A 17492-nucleotide genomic window follows, 5' to 3' on the forward strand; every position below is an offset into this window, starting at 1 on the left:
CTGAAGCCTAAAAGAGGTGAACTAGACTGTCTGATTTTAAAGGAAGTTATTGACATAATAAATGCCTCAGAAACTTGGCAGAAGGGTAGGAAACTGTAATAATAGGGAACAAATTATAGAGGAAGGCTGGAAAGGGGTACATTAGTGGTGAATCAGTGGAGAGTATGAGGAATTGTCCCTAAATGAAGTTTCAGCAGAGGACATTTTGGAACAAATCAATAAAATGAACAGTAAGAAAGCACCAAGATAAGATGATACTCAATCAAGAGTTCTGAAAGAGCTCAAATACTAGATTAAGAGAAAGCTAAATGTAGCATGAAAAGTGTCATTTAAGTTGACCACACTGCAAGAAGGATGGAAAGTGGCAAATGTGTCTTCAGCCTTGAGAAAAAGGACTTCAGGACAAATGTGGAAAACCACAGATCAGTAAATCTCACTTCCAAACTGAATAAGTGGGTAAAAACTACAATAATAAAGAGGAGAACCAGTAGACAATTTCATAAATGTGATTTATTTGGAAAAAGTCATTACAGTTCTTGCAGAAGGAGACCATGTCTCATAAATCTATTTGAACTCTTTGAAGATGTCAACAAGCTTGTAGGTAAGGCTGATCTAGTTGATAAAGTGTGTACGGACTTCCAAACAAATGTCAATAAGTCTTTCTGCAAAGACTCTTAAAGTAGTTAAGCTGAGATAATAAGATGTCCTCTTGTAAGTAAATAAGACAGAGACAAAATGGAACAAAAAGTGGGAGAGAAGATCAGTTTTCCCAGTGAAAGGACTTCTACAGCTTAGTCATGCAACTGTTTGATTTAGGACCTATGCTCTTCAATATCTGAATAAATGATTTGGGAAAGGGGGTGAATATTGCAGTGAGAAGGTTTGCAGATGACACAAAATCAGCTGAGATAGTCAAATCTGACCCTGAGAGGAGAGGCAGATGGTTCTCATGGCAGCGAGTGACTGTCTCAGAAATGGCATATGAAAATCAATGCTAATAAATGCAAAGTAGTTTGTCTAGGAATATACATATCCAATTATGTATTATACTTATTCGATACAGATTGAACATTACGTTATTATCACTCAGAAACAGAGTTGCTGTATGATAACTCTATGGAAACATTGATGCAGTGACCACAGCAATAAAAAATTCAAACTGAATGAGAGAAATTTTTAGAAAAGGAAGAAAGGAAAAGAAAAACATGATTATGTGATTATGTCACTGTATAAATGTTTGGCAAACCCACGTATTGATTAATATGTGCAGTTCTGTTCATCCTGTCTCCATAAAGAATAAAATAGAACTAAAAAGGACGGGTGGGAGTTATTTAGATCAGAGATTTAGAAACCTAAATTTAGGTTTCTACCTGTAGGTGTCAATCTATGAGGTAGATATCTAAACTCCAATACTAAATCAAAACTTTTTAATCTGAATTTCACCCACAGAAAGCAGATGAGGACAGAATGGTTTTCATATCAGGACAGAGAAAGTAGTCAGGCATGGGACAGAGATCTTGATCTCCTAGCTAGCTAGAAAACAATGAAGAGGGGATAGCTATTATTTTTAAGAATACCTCATGAAATTATGAGGCATCAGGTCTAAACCAGAAAGCCATACATTCTGATATAACTTATTATTAAATTGCAGAACTTACTGCCAGAGACTGTTGTGTAGGTCAAAAGTATAAATGAATTAAGAATTTCTGGAAGGCTGATGGGAAGTCAATGTCCTGCCAAACAGAATTACGAAGGCTCATTCAACTGTCAAAAGCCATGTAGAGGTACATGGGAAGGACTCAGAGGCAGCGAAGTAGGGCAATAAAGGCAGTTTCTAGGCCAGAACAGAGATCGTGAGTGAGGAACTGGTGTGCACCCCACCAATAGCACTTCTTGTCAGTGGGACACTATGAAGAGAGAACCACAACTGGGATCTCAGGAGTAGAAAGTGTGGTAGACTCCAACATACGCACTGGGGGAAAGGAGAGAGAAAGGGAGGGAGAGAAATCCTGTGCAGAAAATTTAGAAAATGAGGGAGACTGCTGATAGCCATGAACCAACAGCCATCAGCGTAGGCAATGCCCAGAACATGGAAACAAGAAGCAGTGTTCATAGTTCATGATCTTCAGCATCTCAGAGTTGACTGAAGAAAATCCTAGAAGCCAGTAACAGTACAGCTGTTCCCAGGGCTTGCGGCTGGTTACACTCCTGCCTGGGGCTTGAAATGTAGGTACTAGAATTCACCTGCTAAATCTGGTCAAAGACAATACTCTAGTGGTTTTTGAAGACCTAAATTGCTAACAGCCACATTCAGCCCAGCTTGTCTCGCTCTGTCCAAACTCCCTGGGTTTCACTGACCAGCAGTGTTTCAGTTGTTACTGGAGTTGCAGATGTGATCCTGAATGAAATCAGTGGTGACTCAAACACGGGCGGTTTGGATGGACTATCACAGAGGAATAGCTAACAAGATATGTAGGGTTGTGGAGAGCAAGGCTGGAGAACATCTCCAGCTCTCCACTATGGGGGAGAACCGAGTTATGCGTGTGGCTACCACTGTAGATAAGTTTAGTTTAGTATAAAGCTGTGTGTAGTGGTCCCAAACTTTCTGCTTTCAACCCTGCTTTCATTTTCCATTTTGTTTGGATATATTTTCATCATTCAACTTGTGCTTTAGGAAAATACTGGTTTCTGTTTTGAGCTGGCTGTCCCTGAGGCATCCCCACCTAGCTCTTAAATGGTTGTAGGTATTTTCTGTGTGCTTGGGTAGCCATGAATTTGGCTCCACAGATCTCAGAAGGACTCGGTGTACTCTGGAAAGCAGTATTGCTCATCTGCAGGGTGCAAACTCAGAGAATGATGATTTAATTAGATTGGTAGGACTGCTTAAAAGCAAAATTGGAATCTAATGCAGCTGACTTTAAAATACACTTAATTATTACATAAGAAGCCCATAATAACATTAGAAGTGGAAACCTTTAAATGAGGGTAAATTTGATGGCAACTTTTATATCCTTTATTGTAAAGCATGCCGAGCTGCTACATGGTGAAATCCATTAGTACTTTGGAGATTTTTTTTTTTTTTTTTTTTTTTAAGTACGGAACTATTCATTAGCTCAAAGTGAAACTTTGTGTGAGAATGTGCAAGTTCTGGTGGGAGTTGCTGTAGCTGACTGAGGAAGTACCATCCTCTCCCAGAACAACCCAAGGGCCTGAGCCTCACGTCCACATGCCTGGCAGAAAAACACTGCATCCTCCCACTCTTACATGAAATTCCTGCTTTATTAAGCACCTCAACCAAAGACCGTGATTACTAGGGCATTTCTTCAAGTAACAGTATGAGACTCAAGCAGTTCGCACCCCCTTCTTTCTGCCCCCAGTCCCTTTTGATCATGCAGAGGCTGCCCAGGAACCTGGGACAGAGGATGGGGCTGCGGAAAAAATACTTCTCCCAAAACAGGACTATTCTTACCTGCCATCCACCTTGATCCACTTTTGTATGTAGCCCCAACACAGTTGTACTGTCATAACCGTGGGGCTGTGACAGGAGCTTCTTACACTGGCACAGCCTCTGAAAGGAAAAGATTTGTAATTACACACAAAAAAGAGAGTGCTCTGAGTAATCTCAGAGCTTTGGTATGCATATGTATGTTCTTCAGTCTCTGGATAGGGATGATCTGCTTTACATGAGTACTTGTCACCACAGCAGGACTTTGAGCTTACTGCCTGATGCTCTGTTTAAATTCTGTGACCGCAGGATTGTTCCCAGCATTTCTTGCCTTTTCTGACCTAGAAAATATTTACTTATTTTTTATAAATCAGAACTGCTATCCCTGGAAAAATTTAATAAGGTATTTTGGTGCCTGTCAGGGAGTTGCCAATGGAAATCAGGGTCAAAACGGTAGCATGGTTCTGGACTTAATTAGATAGGCTGCTCTTTTTGGGAGAAGTTATTTTAAAGAGTTGGACACTGGGGAATTTTATGCATTGAGTTAAGAAGAAAACAGCTTTAAAATTTGTTTCTCCGTTTCCTAGAAAATGAGTTTTCTACATGGTTTTGGATTGTTCAGCCAAATGTCTCTGTTTTTTCACGATATGTTTGACAACATATTTGTTACGTCCAGACATAGAATGCTAGAATTAATCAAAACTGAAATATTTATGGAGAAAGCCATTTCACGTCCATCTTTGTCATGAGACTGGCTGCTCTGATAGGGATTAGAGGTTGTTACACTAATGACTTAGACTTTTGTCTCATTGCCAGAGCAGTTTCCCAATTTAGAACCTTTTCTTCTGATTAATATTTGTATTCCTCCCACAGTTCCTCTTCTTATAGGAACTCGTACTGGGAATTATTCCAGACCTACATAATGTCTCTGAAATCTTTTTATCCCTCTGTTTGCTGATCAGTGGAAAGGATTTTAATGCTAGGTTAGGTAATCGAGATAAATCCTAACTTCATCTAACTTTATCCCTCGACCATGTCTTGGATATTCTAGAAACATTTTTTGTGATCCATAAATAAATTCACATAGGATTTTGATTAATCTTTTTTTGGCTCTTTTTTTTTTTTTTTCAGTGACACCTCATTACATTAAATGGGAGATCACACAGAGTGTATTACAACTTCCACTATGCACTATTTTGTTTACTGTAACACTTTTTGGGGGGGTTGAAAACATCACTTAGTTCCAAAGACAAAGTTTTGTGCCCAACTGGACATGTAAAATGTATTTTGGTAGTATCCTGAAGCAGTAATGGCTTCCAGTACCTGATAATGCATTCTAGCCCCATTCAGTTTGAATTAACTTCTGCAGTGGTACAAAGTGTACGCTGATTTAATTCACTTCTAACTGCAACTTGTTACAAAGAAGAGGGAGACAAGCTTGTTTTACAGTAGGTCTCTTGCTGGCACTGGAAGCCAGCAAAGGCGTGGGTGCCTGGGCGGTTTGGGCGAGGTGGGGATCCTGGCTGCCGCTCCCCGAGCTTCTGTGTGCCCGTCTGGGAGATTCCATGGCCACAGGCCAGCCACTTCTCATGCACCATCACTGGGAGAAGTACCCACCTAAGGAGAAGCTTCACAAAGAAACACATCCTGGTTAGAAAACTACCAGACCTTCACATGGGCAATAACAGGGAGCTGGCCTTGAGCCCCTATCTCTTTACCCTTTTTATTTTGACTCTCTTAGCTCCAGCAGAAGTTTTCAAGCTAACCCAGAAGTCAAAGTTTTCTTATCAAGGAGAAAACCTTGGTCTGAGTGACTGCCAAGTGACGACTCTGTACACGAGAGCCGTCAGGTTAAATGAGCCTGGAAAAGACGGTGGCTCCAGTTCGTTAGAAGAACCGGACTCCCTGTTACCCTTGACCATCCAAACAACAGATAGGATGGAAAAAAACCCGTCCCTTGCTTTGACCCAGAGTTGCTCTTTTCTCTGATGGTTCATTGATTCCCTTTGCTTCCCTTCTCATTTAACAGATTTTTATAAGTTGGGCATTTACAGATCTGCTGCTATTAACATTCAGTGTTAGTGGACCCGAGAGCTTCTCTGCCAACTATGCTGGAGTTTCTGAGCCTGCTGATTTAAAAATGTTCATTGCTGATAGATTCTAACATCTCTCTCAGTTACTAATAGACCGGAAAGTATTTCATCATCTTCAAGCAATGAAAGCAAATCATCCTTCTTTCCAAATACTGAATAAAAGTCTGAACACTTCTGCATTTTCTGCATAATCCTTCACAATTCTCCTGTCTGCACCAAGCAGTGACCCTGTACTGTTGCTAGGATTTCTTCTGCAAACACAACTTTCTTGTGCTAAGCTCTGTCAGCCATGGATTTTATTCTGAGGTTTCTTTGTTTCGTGCTTCTGTTCATGTAGGTCAGGAGTTTTACTGGCTATTGATTTACAAGTAGTTATATGCAGTACTAGTGTTTGACATTTCTGTCTTTGTTTTTCTTTGCTGATATCACTACCAAACTTTTAACCACGTGAGTCAACTGTTTTAAGATTTCGTGTTGAGTGTCTGCCTCCTGTTCATATTTTTTAAAGTGTCAGGTAAAATAGCAAAAGTATTCAGAGAAATATACCATTTTCTCAATGTTGTAAATACATACATATATCTTTATAATATGTGCTTAATATTGAATATATATATATATATATAAATAAATAAAAGCCCCAATAGCAATGCCATATAGTCCACTTTTGACAAACTAGAGTCTTAATATTTGAATTAAGGGCTTGAAATTTAGGAAAGAAATAACCCTGGTGAAAGATGTGCATTTTTTTTTTTTTTTTCCTTTGGCATCTGACATGTCCTGAGTCTCTCAGTCTATGTATGTTCAGCTGAGACTTGCCAGCATTCAGTTATGTATTCCACAGAGACCTTGTCCAACAACAAGCACCACTCCTGGCTTCAGACGTGAGCAAGATTTTACCTGCAGTGCAGAGCCGAGGAGCTGGTACGCGCTGGCAGACCTCAGGAGCAAGGCATGTGGGGGGACTTAGAAGGTAAACAGATGTAAGGTAGGAGGAGATGCAAATGTAGCTGGACAGGCTCAGGTGGGGCCAGGAAAGGTCTATGGGATAGAGGTGGAAAGATGGGCGCTCACTCAAGCGTGTTGCCTGTTAAAAATGTGGAATAGAGCCCAGCAGCATGCAGCGCCTCCTGTGCAGGTCTGACAGCAAATACATGGAGCAACAAGCACAGCGTGTGCGTTCGGACTCGGTCTACTTAAGGTCTTTATGAAGGATGACAACACCGTGCTCTTATCAGTAACCTCATTTTTTTGTAGACACCAGGCCACTGAAGGGGATGAGGATACCAGAATGCTGTCTTCTTCAGAAGCAGTACCTGGGGAAGAGCTCAGTCCACGCAGGGCTCCTTCCATCTGGAGAGGCATCCTGATACATCAGCAGGGCCAGAGGTAAGGCAAGCACTAAAAGAGGGGTTTATAAATTCAGGTGGAAAATCTGCCCTCTCTTTCAAAAGCTGTTCATGCTCTCCAGACTCTCGTATACATTGTGCTTCATCACCATATGTCAGAGATCCACATTCCTCTGCCAGAGCTGTTCTCTCTTGTTCTCACACCACTATGCTGTCTCTGGATGGAGTATATAGTCAGGTAAACATGCAGAATACAAGCATGTAGAGATACATGCATGCAGTTACACCTACATGGACTAACAAAGCCCTGCTGTGGTGCTGTATCCTCTCCCTCTCCTCACATGTGTTTTCTTTGGACTGTAAGTTTCAGTGACTGTAGGCTATTAACTGACAATTCAGAAGATGATCCAGGGAAAGAATATGTTTATCCTATGCTGTAAGGTTTTTCTATAGCACCCACTACAGGTCACAAGATGTGAGCAGAGAGAGTTCATGGCCTTTTGATTTGTCTGAGTAGGAGGGTTTTTGTGTTCTTTGTACCTTAAAGCCCAGTGGTTTTCTTTTCTCATAACTACAGTTACAGCACTTTCAATCTGAAGGGCTTTTCCTTAGTGAACCTTTCTCTTGTACTCGCACCACTGTATCTCTTCATTTTCATTATTAGCAGATGGAGCATGAGTCCCAGTTCTTTCCTTCCATCCTTCCTGCCAAGAGATCTCTGGTGCCTAGGCACATTTTGTGGATACTTAATCTTGCGCTACTTTTCTTCCAGTGATTTTGATTAATTTTATCCATGTACATAAAATTATTTTGTGAGTGACACTTTCCATTAAAAAAATTATGTTGAAAGTTAGGTTTACTAACCTGATTCCAGTGAAAACATTTCACGCTCCCTTTTTTTCAAATTTGAACTTCATTATTATTTGCCTGTAATCCGCTTTTAATTGTAAGTACCCAGCATTCTGCGAGTTCACGCAGCACCAAATGACACAAGGTTGCTCTGGAGTGCTCCAGCGAGTGTCTTCCGGGGAATATTGAAATTCCATGGAAACAACATGAGAACCATTATCTGAAACAGCCTCTTCAGGCAAACCATATGGGGTGAAATATTCTGCACTGCTTCGATAATCCGAGCACAGATATGTTCACTGGTAACTCTGCGGTAAGCATCAGTCATTTGCTTTGTCTGTGCAGTATTAATGAGCCATTTCAATAGACAGCAGGTTTTGACTATATTTGCTGCATATTCATGTTGCTTCCTTCAAGTTGTTTCAAAACTCTTTCCACTAGATTAACTGGAAAGTCTCAGTTATTCTGTCAAGTGCTGGGGTACTGAAGATATGGACCATCCTGTCCTTTCCAGTCTTGGCTGAAGAACAGGACTAGTGTTTGGAAGAGAGATGGTGTACTAGACGCGCTGCCTGTGCCAAGCCTTCCTCCAGCAGAGAGGTTTTGCTGCTGCTTCCAGCACTGTTTGCTGGGACTACTTCTTTCTATGAACGTAAAACCTCCTTATTGCTTTCTGGTTCATCTGTCATACAGGGGTTGTGGTTGTTAGCAGGCAATGGAGCCTTAAGACACTTTTTGCAGATGGGCACACATTATTATGGTGGAGGAGTGAGAATATGCAGAGCTCAGGATAGGGAGCACAGAGGGAAGAGTTGTACGTTTTGACTAGGCTGATTTGTGCTGTGCCCGTAAGCATCTCTCTGTGCTGCTGTTGTCATATGGTTAGGGGAGCCGAAACACTCCAGACATTGGTCTAGGTACCTACAGAGCCTCCCCGTGCATGAATATGACATTTTCCATGGGGCATAAAAACATTCATGCACAAGTTTTGAAAACCATAGTGCATGCAGAAGCCTCTGAGGGATGCACTGAAGGCCGAACAGAGGGCTCTGGTCAGTACTGAAAGCCACATGGAAAGCTTCAGGGAGCATCAAAAGTCACTTGAAATTTAAAAAATACTTTAAATTACTCCATTTTCTCTTTGTGAGCATTCAGAAACACAGTCCTTCTTTAATCTTAGTGCCCAGTTCTGATAGCTATATGGAGCTTAACCTGAACAGCAGCTTAAAAAAAGAAAATATAAATAGATTAGTGAGGTTACTTACAGGTCTTTCTACGGAAAGACACACCACAAATCTTGAACTAACCACTTCCCAAGCAAGGGAACTCACATATATAAACAGAACCACAAGGATAATTAAAAGAGATTGGAGGTTGCCAGCACCAAACTAGATTGGCTGAAATGTTGGTAGATGTGGAGGTGGGAAAAAAAGTTTTTTTTTTTAATTTCAGTGCTCTATTTTATTCTACATCTGTTTTACCAAAAAAGAGTAGAAAGTGAGCATGTGATTTCTCCAGGAGGACGGAGCCAGCAGTGCTGTGGATGAGGAGAGGCGAAGGATGACAGCCGAGGGCTGGAGGCAGCAGCCACATCCTCGAGCCGAGTTTGTGATTGTGCCAGGGCTGCTGGGGGAAGAGCTGGGCTGGCTGAGTGCTGCTGTGCCCCTGGAGCAGGTGGAAGAGCTACAGGTGAGGGGTGGTTTTCCTTCTTTTTGGGGAACAATCTCCTGAAGGCAAAGAGCGCAGACTAACGACTAGCACAGATGTCTGTAAGTCTGTCCTGCACACTTTCAAGCCCCTGTATTTCTTCTTATATGTTGTTAGAAGCAAGTTTTACTGTACTGTCTCTTCCTCCTCTGTGAAAAATGAGCTCATAACACTGCATGGTCTCCCTTTTAAGGCCTTGCTGTCTGGCTCCTTTTCTCACATCAGTCGAGATCCTGAGATCCTACTGCCCCTCGAGCAGGTACAACATTGGGTAGCCATGCTGGTTCTTTTCTTTCTGTCTCTGGAAACTGCAGTAATTTTAAGTATCTTCCCTTGGAGCTGGAGCAGCTTCTCTATTCCCAGGGGCAGACGTCCCTCTGCCTTGCCACAGGCTCTTGCCCATGGCTGCCAGGATGGAGGAGAGCCTCAAGGGCTTTTGCATCCTGTGCTGTGGTGTGAGGAGGCATGCTCTCCCTGGCTGAGGGTCTTTGGCCCCCTCACCTTTTTCTCCAGGTGCTGCGGAGGTGCCTGGTCTCCTCAGCATGCTTCAAAAGAGCTGGTGCAGAGTGTGGGGGCTGTAGTAAGAGATTGCTGGTGTGTTACTCTTCCCAGCTTGACTCAGGAGGTGGGGAGTTTCATTCCTCCGTGTGTGATTGCTTGGTCCTCTGTTAGGGTCTGTGGGCATTTTTGGATTGCAGGGATACGTGGCAGAGAGGAGGGTGGATGAGACCGAGAGTGCTTGTACCAGCAGCATCAGCCCCTTCTCCAAAAGGGCCATCGGTCTGGTTCCTGAGATGAGAATGGGCAGCACTGCACTGGAGTGGGAGAACTGGTTGCTGGGGCTGAGCTCTGCAGCACCCAGAGCCTGTCCCCCACCCTGGTGTGCGGAGACCCCACAGAGGGTGTCTGGAAGTGGGGTGCCTGTGGGCATGAGGGTCCTGATAGCTGGGGGAGGATCCCTGTACGAGGGCTGAGATGTGCTGCTGCTGTTGGCCCTGCACAAAAATCCCCCTGTCCGTGGCTTCTGGAGGAAAGAGGAGAGACAGAGCCCGTGCCTGTTCCTGTCCTGGTGTGGGGATGGTTTGGGGTCCCTGGGTCTGTGGGGCAGGGTGCATGGTGGCCGTGCAACTCTGCACAGGGCACAAGAAGTGTGTCACCAGATGGGACGTGGTGCGTGCTGTTCCCTGTCAGGCAGGGCATTTGGGAAGCTGCTGGAATTTCGGGCTCTTCCTCAGCAGTGAGCCAGTTCCCAAACAGCATTTGTTAAGTTGGAGTTTGCAGGGCAGGAGACTGATGTGGGACTTTGGGTGTTAGAGAGACCGGTATTGGTCTGATTGTACCCTCATTTACTCACAAGGAGCTTTTCTTTCAGCAGAGGCCATGCTGTTTTGCTGCAGTGAAGCGTCAGAAATCCCTGGTGAGGAGTGCAGCCCTGACAATATGGGGAGCAAGGAAGGATGTGGATGCGGGAGGATGTGTTGGGTAAGTGTCCTGAAGTGGTGAGTGACCAAAGCTAAAGCCCAAGGAGGCTTTGGGGGCCTGTGTACCCCATTCCTGGTAGGTTGGTTGTGCCCAGAAGGTCCAGGCAGGGGAACCTGGAGAGGATCCCTTCCTGCTAACCAGAGGCACGGTGATCCCAGACACTTCTGCAAGGCCCTCCATCACTGAGGTGGTGGTCGTGGTGGGCTGTTTTCAGGGCTCTGCAGTGAAAGCAGAGAGTTCTGCACTGCAGAGGCAGAAGCTGGACCGTGCTCTCCCCACAAGAAAGGCTGATATGGGTCAAACAGGCAGGAGCATGGCTAAATCTGAGCTGAAGAGTTTGTTCCCCAGTCCCTGTCTGGAGAGCACCCGGAAGGCCAAGGGGTATGAGGGCTGCAGGTGGGCTGCCCTCCAGGGGGTCAGCTGCTGAGCTGGGGCTGTTTGGAGCCAGCTGGTAGTTGGCTTCTGGGCTGGGATTGTCTTTGTGGGGCTGGGGTTGCCTGTGGGCATGTCTTGTAGGGCTGGCTGGGACTAAAGGTAGCAGCTGGCTTGGACTTCCCTTGTCAGATGCTCTTAGTTGCAGATAAAAGCTTTTTCTGATCATTCCAGTTCGCATGTCTGGCAAGGGTTTTATAGATGGCAAAGGCTGTCACTGTGGGTCAGCCCTTTGGGAAGTCGTTCTCATCCATCTAGCCCAGGAACGGGTTGGCAAACCATCTTCCTTTCATAAATGTGCTGGCAAGAACAAGCATCTCTGTGCTTGAACTACAACCCACTCAAGATGGCAGTTGTGTTCCTGTGGCTGTCCTGTGCTTTTGGATGAGATTTGGGAGAGATTTTGCCTTGCCTAGCTGTGACTGAAGCTCTAGCTCCTGCTGTGTGTGGAGAAGTGAAGCCCTGGGGCTTGGCTGGGCTGCTGGAGCAAGGGGGCACAAATCCAGTGTGCACATCTGCACACCTGCCCCTGCTTGGGTGAAAACAGGGGTTTGAGCCATATTTGTAAAGTGTCTGGAGTTTCTATTACTGATATTTCTGTTGTTTTTGTTTTGTTTTTGTTTTTGTTTTTTTTTCCTAGGTAGTCATTACTAAGAATAACTGCTATTTCACCTCTTGCCAGCCTTCCACCAGCTGCTTGGGGCCACCATTTCAGACTTCAGCTTAAGCTGCAAAGAGTAAGTGACCTTGTTTTCCAGAGACCCTGTCTGAAGGAGCAGAAACTGGAGTGTGCCTTCATTTACCCCTTAAGGAGCTGCCACCAGAGGAAAGGGCCTGTGTTTGCCAGCTCTCTGCAGCCCTTGCCGGGGAGCCACGCCACAGGAAGTGCTGAGCAGGAATCGAGCGTTATAGCAACATGCTGGGTCGGTTTTGCTCTTGGAAATAAAAAGTAGAACAAGCCACAGCTGAGACAAGGTGACTTTTGGTTTATTCAACGTGTTTAGTTAATGCCTGGTAACAGATCTCTGGAGCAGACCTTGCCCTGCTCCTCATCCTCAGCTTGTCCCACATCAGAAAGAACTTGCTGTGATGTTGGAGCTAGAAGGGGGCAGCCAACAGCCGTGGCTGTCTTGCTGCGGCGGCTCTTATTTCCTTGCAGTGAGTAAGTGCCAGAAGGGGCTGTTTCTCTGCCTTCACAGATCCTCCCTTCAGCCCAGCTTGCTCTTTACTGCGTTTCAGCAAGGGCCCAGCAAACACAGCTCAAGCTGATGAAGTCCTTGTTCCAACGTGCTTCATAAACATTGCCATTAAACAGAGAGTAGAAAGTGTTTATTCAGGGGGAGGATTTTAGGGCACCTGGAAAGGCAAGGACATCCCAATTTAATTGGCAGTTGAACAGTGATCACTGCAGAGATTGAACTGAGTGAGGGCAGAAAACCTGAGTGGCTTTTTTGTGCCCACACTATTCATATAGGCTGGGGAGCAAAGTCTGACAGCATCTGCCACTCTAGTTGGTCTTGCCCACCTCTGCACTTAAGTTTCATCTTGTTACTCTTCAAGAGAAGTCTCAAAAAAATACTTCCTTTTGTATGGAAGCCTTTAAGAAAGTCTCTAGAACGATTTCCTTTACTGGGTAGTGAGATGAAGCGTAAGTGCCGATGTGGGTGGGGGGCAGGCCCCACCAGAGAAGTGTCCAGGATGGAGCAAGGCCCATCCAGAGTGACCAAGGCAGGGGGTGACAGTGGCTGCAAGACCTCACTCTGCAGCCTGAGTTGTGTGAGGATAAAAATGCTGCTCAGGTTTTCTGCCTCCACACAACGCAGTCTCTGCAGCGACTGCTGTTCCTAAGAGCCTTGGGTGCTGGAGCAGAGTGTATGAACAGACCAAACCTATATCCCCCAAGGGAATCCCTGTGCAATTCTGGGAGTTGTTTGCACTTGGTACAGAAACTGGCTGGTTGCAGCATGACTCACGGGCAGGACATTGCTCTGTTTGGGGAGCTGACACCAGGGCAGAACCACCAAGGCTGTGTCCTTCCAGGATGCTGCTACCAGCTAATGCAGCTGAGGTCAAAACATGTCGCTTCTTCCTACCCGATATGTCTGTTCAGGCTGAATCATCCCTTTGCTGTTGAGAAGAGCTCAAATATAAAACTGCAGGAACTTACTTGTGTCTCCTACTACTTAAATCTCCCAGAGAGGCAGCTGCTGCTTTACCTACCTCCTCAGGGCCAGGCAGCCAGCTCCTGCTGGGAATGCCAGGCAGGGCCACAGAAGCTTCTTCCCCAGGTAGAGGCGCCGGAGAGGTGGCTGCCCATCCTGTCTCTGGGGAGAAGTTGGGGCTGTGTGCATGTCCAGGCTGTCTGGATGAATTTCTGCGATCGCTTGCCCAGTGCAGGGTGTGCTGCAAAGAAAACAAAACAGATTTGTTGCCCCCATCCTGCTTTTCTTCCTTGGGCAGCCAGCCTTTGCTCCAGCCTGCTCTCGGGACTGAAACAAGGACTGTGTCTCCTCCGCCCATTCACCAAGCTTTGCTGGAAAAATGAGATTTGCGGGGCACCAGTTTCTTTCCAGCAACCCTTCCATGCTAATAACTGCAGGGAAACCGAAGCGCTACAACTAACTGGTTTTGGCTGCTAACATCCAGGTAAAGCAAAGGAGTGAAAAGCTGTGATGGAGATTTGGGAGAGCCTTCCCCTCCTCCTTTGCTTGTGCACACAAACAGAGGCTGCCTCAGGCTCCGGTCCTGCAAAGAACCTGCCCTGGCTGGGGGAGGCTGCCCCAGAAAGCAGCACAAGGGAGTTGTGTTTTTTTTTTTTTGTTTTTTTTTTTTTTTTTTTCTTTGCTTACTGCTTTTTCTGACCTCCAGTGCTGTGAAAGTGGGATCTGTACCGGGCAGGATGTAGGCTCCAGGGGGGTCACAGCAGAGGGGACCGCATCCACAGGAGATGCCCGGAGCCACTGGCCACAGCGTGCTGACAGCTGAGGTGATTTTTAACACGACTTTAAACTGAGAAATTCACTTCGCTGACACCACCTTCCCTTGCTGCAGAGCAAAACTCTTCACACCAGAGCAGCCTCATGCACTGTCCCTGGGTTGAGTCCTGGTTCTCCTCCCGGGAGCAGGTCTAGCTCTCATCCTGCCTTTCTGCTTCAGACCAATTCATTGGCAAATGGCTTAAAAAGATGCGTCCCTGTGACCTGTTCCCATGCAGGTGGCTGTCAGACGGTGGGTCCTGCCCTTGCCTCACTGATAGTCCTGAGGGCACCAAAGCACACAGATTTCCAGGGGTGGGGGGGAGGCACCAAAAGGCAGACGGAAAGTTCTGGGGCATCCCAAAAGGCACAGTGAGGCCTTTGAGGGCACTGGAAAAGAAGCGGAGGGTCTCCAGGGGTACCTAAAACCACCCTGAGGGACTCTGTTGGAGTAGAAGGATAAACCACAGAAGCAAGCCGAGAGGTTGAGGGATCCGGAGGGGAGACAGAGGGATTCAGAGCACTGAAAAGCAGATGGAGGGATCTGAGGGGCCCCTGTGTCACCAAAAACCATATTCAGGGATGGGGAGGCACCGTAAAAGAACAGAAGCCTCTGGGGACACCAGAGGGGCACCAAAACCAAATTAATTGCATATGTAAGAGACCTGGCTCTTTTTTTTTTTTTTTTTCTCAGCAGAAGGATTCCTATATTTGTCCTTTTGCCTCCATGCATCGGCATCCAGATTTCAGATGAATTTCACGGTGTATAAGCATCCCAGGAGAATTTCCTTCTTGTTCGCGCTACGGAAGAGAAACGCTCCCATTTCCACTCGGATCTCACAATGGCTTGTCAGTGACAAAACATTCCCAAATCCTCTCATTTATCAAATGGCCAATCCTGTTAACAGCTTAAGAAACATAATTACCTGCAATCTCGTCTGCGATTCATTTTATGCCTCCACTTCCCTCTCTCTGGCAGCTTACCAGGAGGCAAGTCAAGAGCTGAAGCGCGGCTGCAGCCACCAAGTGCTTCAGCAATGCAATTTCCTCTCATCACCCGCATGATGATCACAGGGGTTTTGCCGCCCTGTTTGTAGCAGCAAGAAGCAGGTGAGGGAGGGAGACGCGTGGCCAAAAGCTAACAGGCCCCCAGTTGTGGGGAGGTTTCCAGGCCCCGCTCCGTTTTAAGTGCTGTTCCACCCGTACGGTGGGAGGGGTCGTTGGTTAGGGTATGCTTTTAGGGCGCACGAAATTGCAGCGGGGTTTCCTTGCCTGGGGGATAGGTGTGTGCAGGCGGGCTCTGCGCCGAGCGGCAGGAGGGGCTGGTGCAGGTTGAGGTGCTGGGAAGGGCTGCGAGGGCTTCACCATCGGCAGGAAAGCAGCGCCTGAAACGTCGGGGAGCTGGTGAGCTAATGGGGAAATCGGGATCAGCTGGAGGCAGCGTGAGCTCCTGATTACCGCGTCGCTAAAAGAGGCTGATTTTGTCTTATTTTACAGCGCCTCTGCAACTTGTGAGAGACTTCACCACGGCTCGTTTGGCTCAAATCTCAGGGAGGACTTGGAAGAGCGATGTTTGCAGGCTGGAGATCTGCTGGCTTCCTAAATGTTGCTTATGTACAGGACGGCCTGATCTGAAGAGAAGCCCTAGGACCACCATATCTTCCCCTGGAGTTGGGGACTAGAAAATTCCCAGGTCTGTCCTACCCATGCCGGCTACTGAGGAAGCTGCCTTTTGTGCCTTAAAATCTTGTACTAGCCTGGCATTACCATTGTGCATTTAACTGGCCGAGACATGTTTCTGTCTACACACTCTGTTCAGACCAACCTTCAGTTTGGAAGGATTTTTCTTATGCCTACTCCTCTCCTCTTTTCAACCATATCAGCTCTTTTGGATCCTTTGTGTTTTGTATAAATGATACACATTTCTTCTGACACTTCCATGTGTTATTTTTAAGCAGTTTTTTTTATGCTGCTTGCCAATTTTTATCCTTACAATTCTTTGAATTTTGTATTAAAAACCACTATGAACAAATCAGAAGGTCCTTTTTTAAAGTCAGGCATCATCTTAAGGGATTTGGGGCTTTTTGATCCTGCTAAGATTCCGAATTCAAGTATATTTTGGTCACTATTACAGAGTAACCCTTTCTTGATACCAATGTGAACATCAAATGCCAAATTTGGCCAGAACTGTCTAAAGAACTGCTTTTCCCATTGAAAACAGCTAAGCTCACCTCTGCAGTGACTGAATTTTGGTATGGCCCGAACACTACCCAGACCCAGACACCAAAATGCCTGGGTGGCTCTGGGCTACCTGCCCAGAGCTGTGCGGTGCTCGGGAACAGCAAGGAGGTGGACAAGAAACTATTCAAATCCTGAGGAGGGACTGAAGCAAGTTGGATTCTTGTGTTTAACAAGATATAATACATGCATAGGGAAATTAAGAACTGCAGCTGAATAAACTGTACTTAAACAACGTGAAAACTACCCCAATAATAACAATAAAAAAAAAGTAGGACAGCTGTGTCTTTATACAAGAACTTGCTTTTTCTTTTATGACATTTATTTCAAATCATGCAAACCCTTCAGAGCAGCTTTAATGCCCAGTGGAGTTCTCCAACCTAAATGTCTTGTCGTCAGTGGGAAGCAACAAAGATAATGTAATTTGAATGCTGGATGCAACAACGTAGGCTGCTCTTGAGGCTGATTCTCCCTGCTCCAACTGGGAATGATGGCTCCAAACAGACTCACCAAAACAGACTGAAAAGCAGACATCTCATTTGTGAGGAAATGGCCAATAGCTCAGCTTTTTTCCCCCCATTTGTTTCTTCCTGGAAAGAAAAAACCAAAACAGTTGCATAAAATTTCTGCTATTTCAAAGCAAATTTTAAAACATTTCTGATTTGCAAATGGCATTTCAGCATTTTCATGAGAATAAAATGCTACTGTGATGCTGTGTTTAAATATTTCATTCCAGCTCCCTGAACAAACTTAAAATCTTATTATAAGTCGTTTTGACATAAAAGTGTGCTTCTCTGCGGTGCCCATAGCTTAGACATCTCCAGCTTCAAGCGCAGCTGCAGGAGCCCTCCCTGCTCGTGGCTGATCAAAGGCAAACCATGCTGCTACCCGTGAGCTGCCGCTCGTCCCCAGCACCCAGCCCAGG

General features: G+C 45.5%; 1 protein-coding gene across 17 annotated transcripts in view; it reads left to right on the forward strand.

Annotated features, from left to right (window-relative positions):
* LOC116962264 overlaps positions 1-17200 on the forward strand; it is a 38263-nt gene extending 21063 nt beyond the window's left edge. For 3 of the 17 annotated variants that reach the window (XR_006165079.1, XR_004407460.2, XR_004407462.2), the window contains 6 exons: positions 6793-9422; positions 10813-10922; positions 11995-12329; positions 14223-14340; positions 15027-15439; positions 15827-17200. Coding sequence is in view for 1 of the 17 variants with exons in the window: in XM_032995528.2 (XP_032851419.2) it covers positions 6380-6508; positions 6793-6924; positions 7843-7957 (376 nt within the window). In the remaining 16 variants the exon portion in view is untranslated. Of the gene's footprint in view, positions 1-6379; positions 6509-6792; positions 9423-9633; positions 9700-10812; positions 10923-11994; positions 12330-14222; positions 14341-15023; positions 15440-15826 lie in introns of those variants that run through there. The other 14 variants (XR_004407465.2, XR_004407468.2, XR_004407475.2 and 11 more) reach the window with 14 other exon arrangements.
* Positions 17201-17492: the final 292 nt, after the last annotated feature.

Source organism: Tyto alba, unplaced genomic scaffold, assembly GCF_018691265.1.
Source record: "Tyto alba isolate M040663 unplaced genomic scaffold, T.alba_DEE_v4.0 Super-Scaffold_17, whole genome shotgun sequence".
NCBI lineage: Eukaryota > Metazoa > Chordata > Aves > Strigiformes > Tytonidae > Tyto > Tyto alba.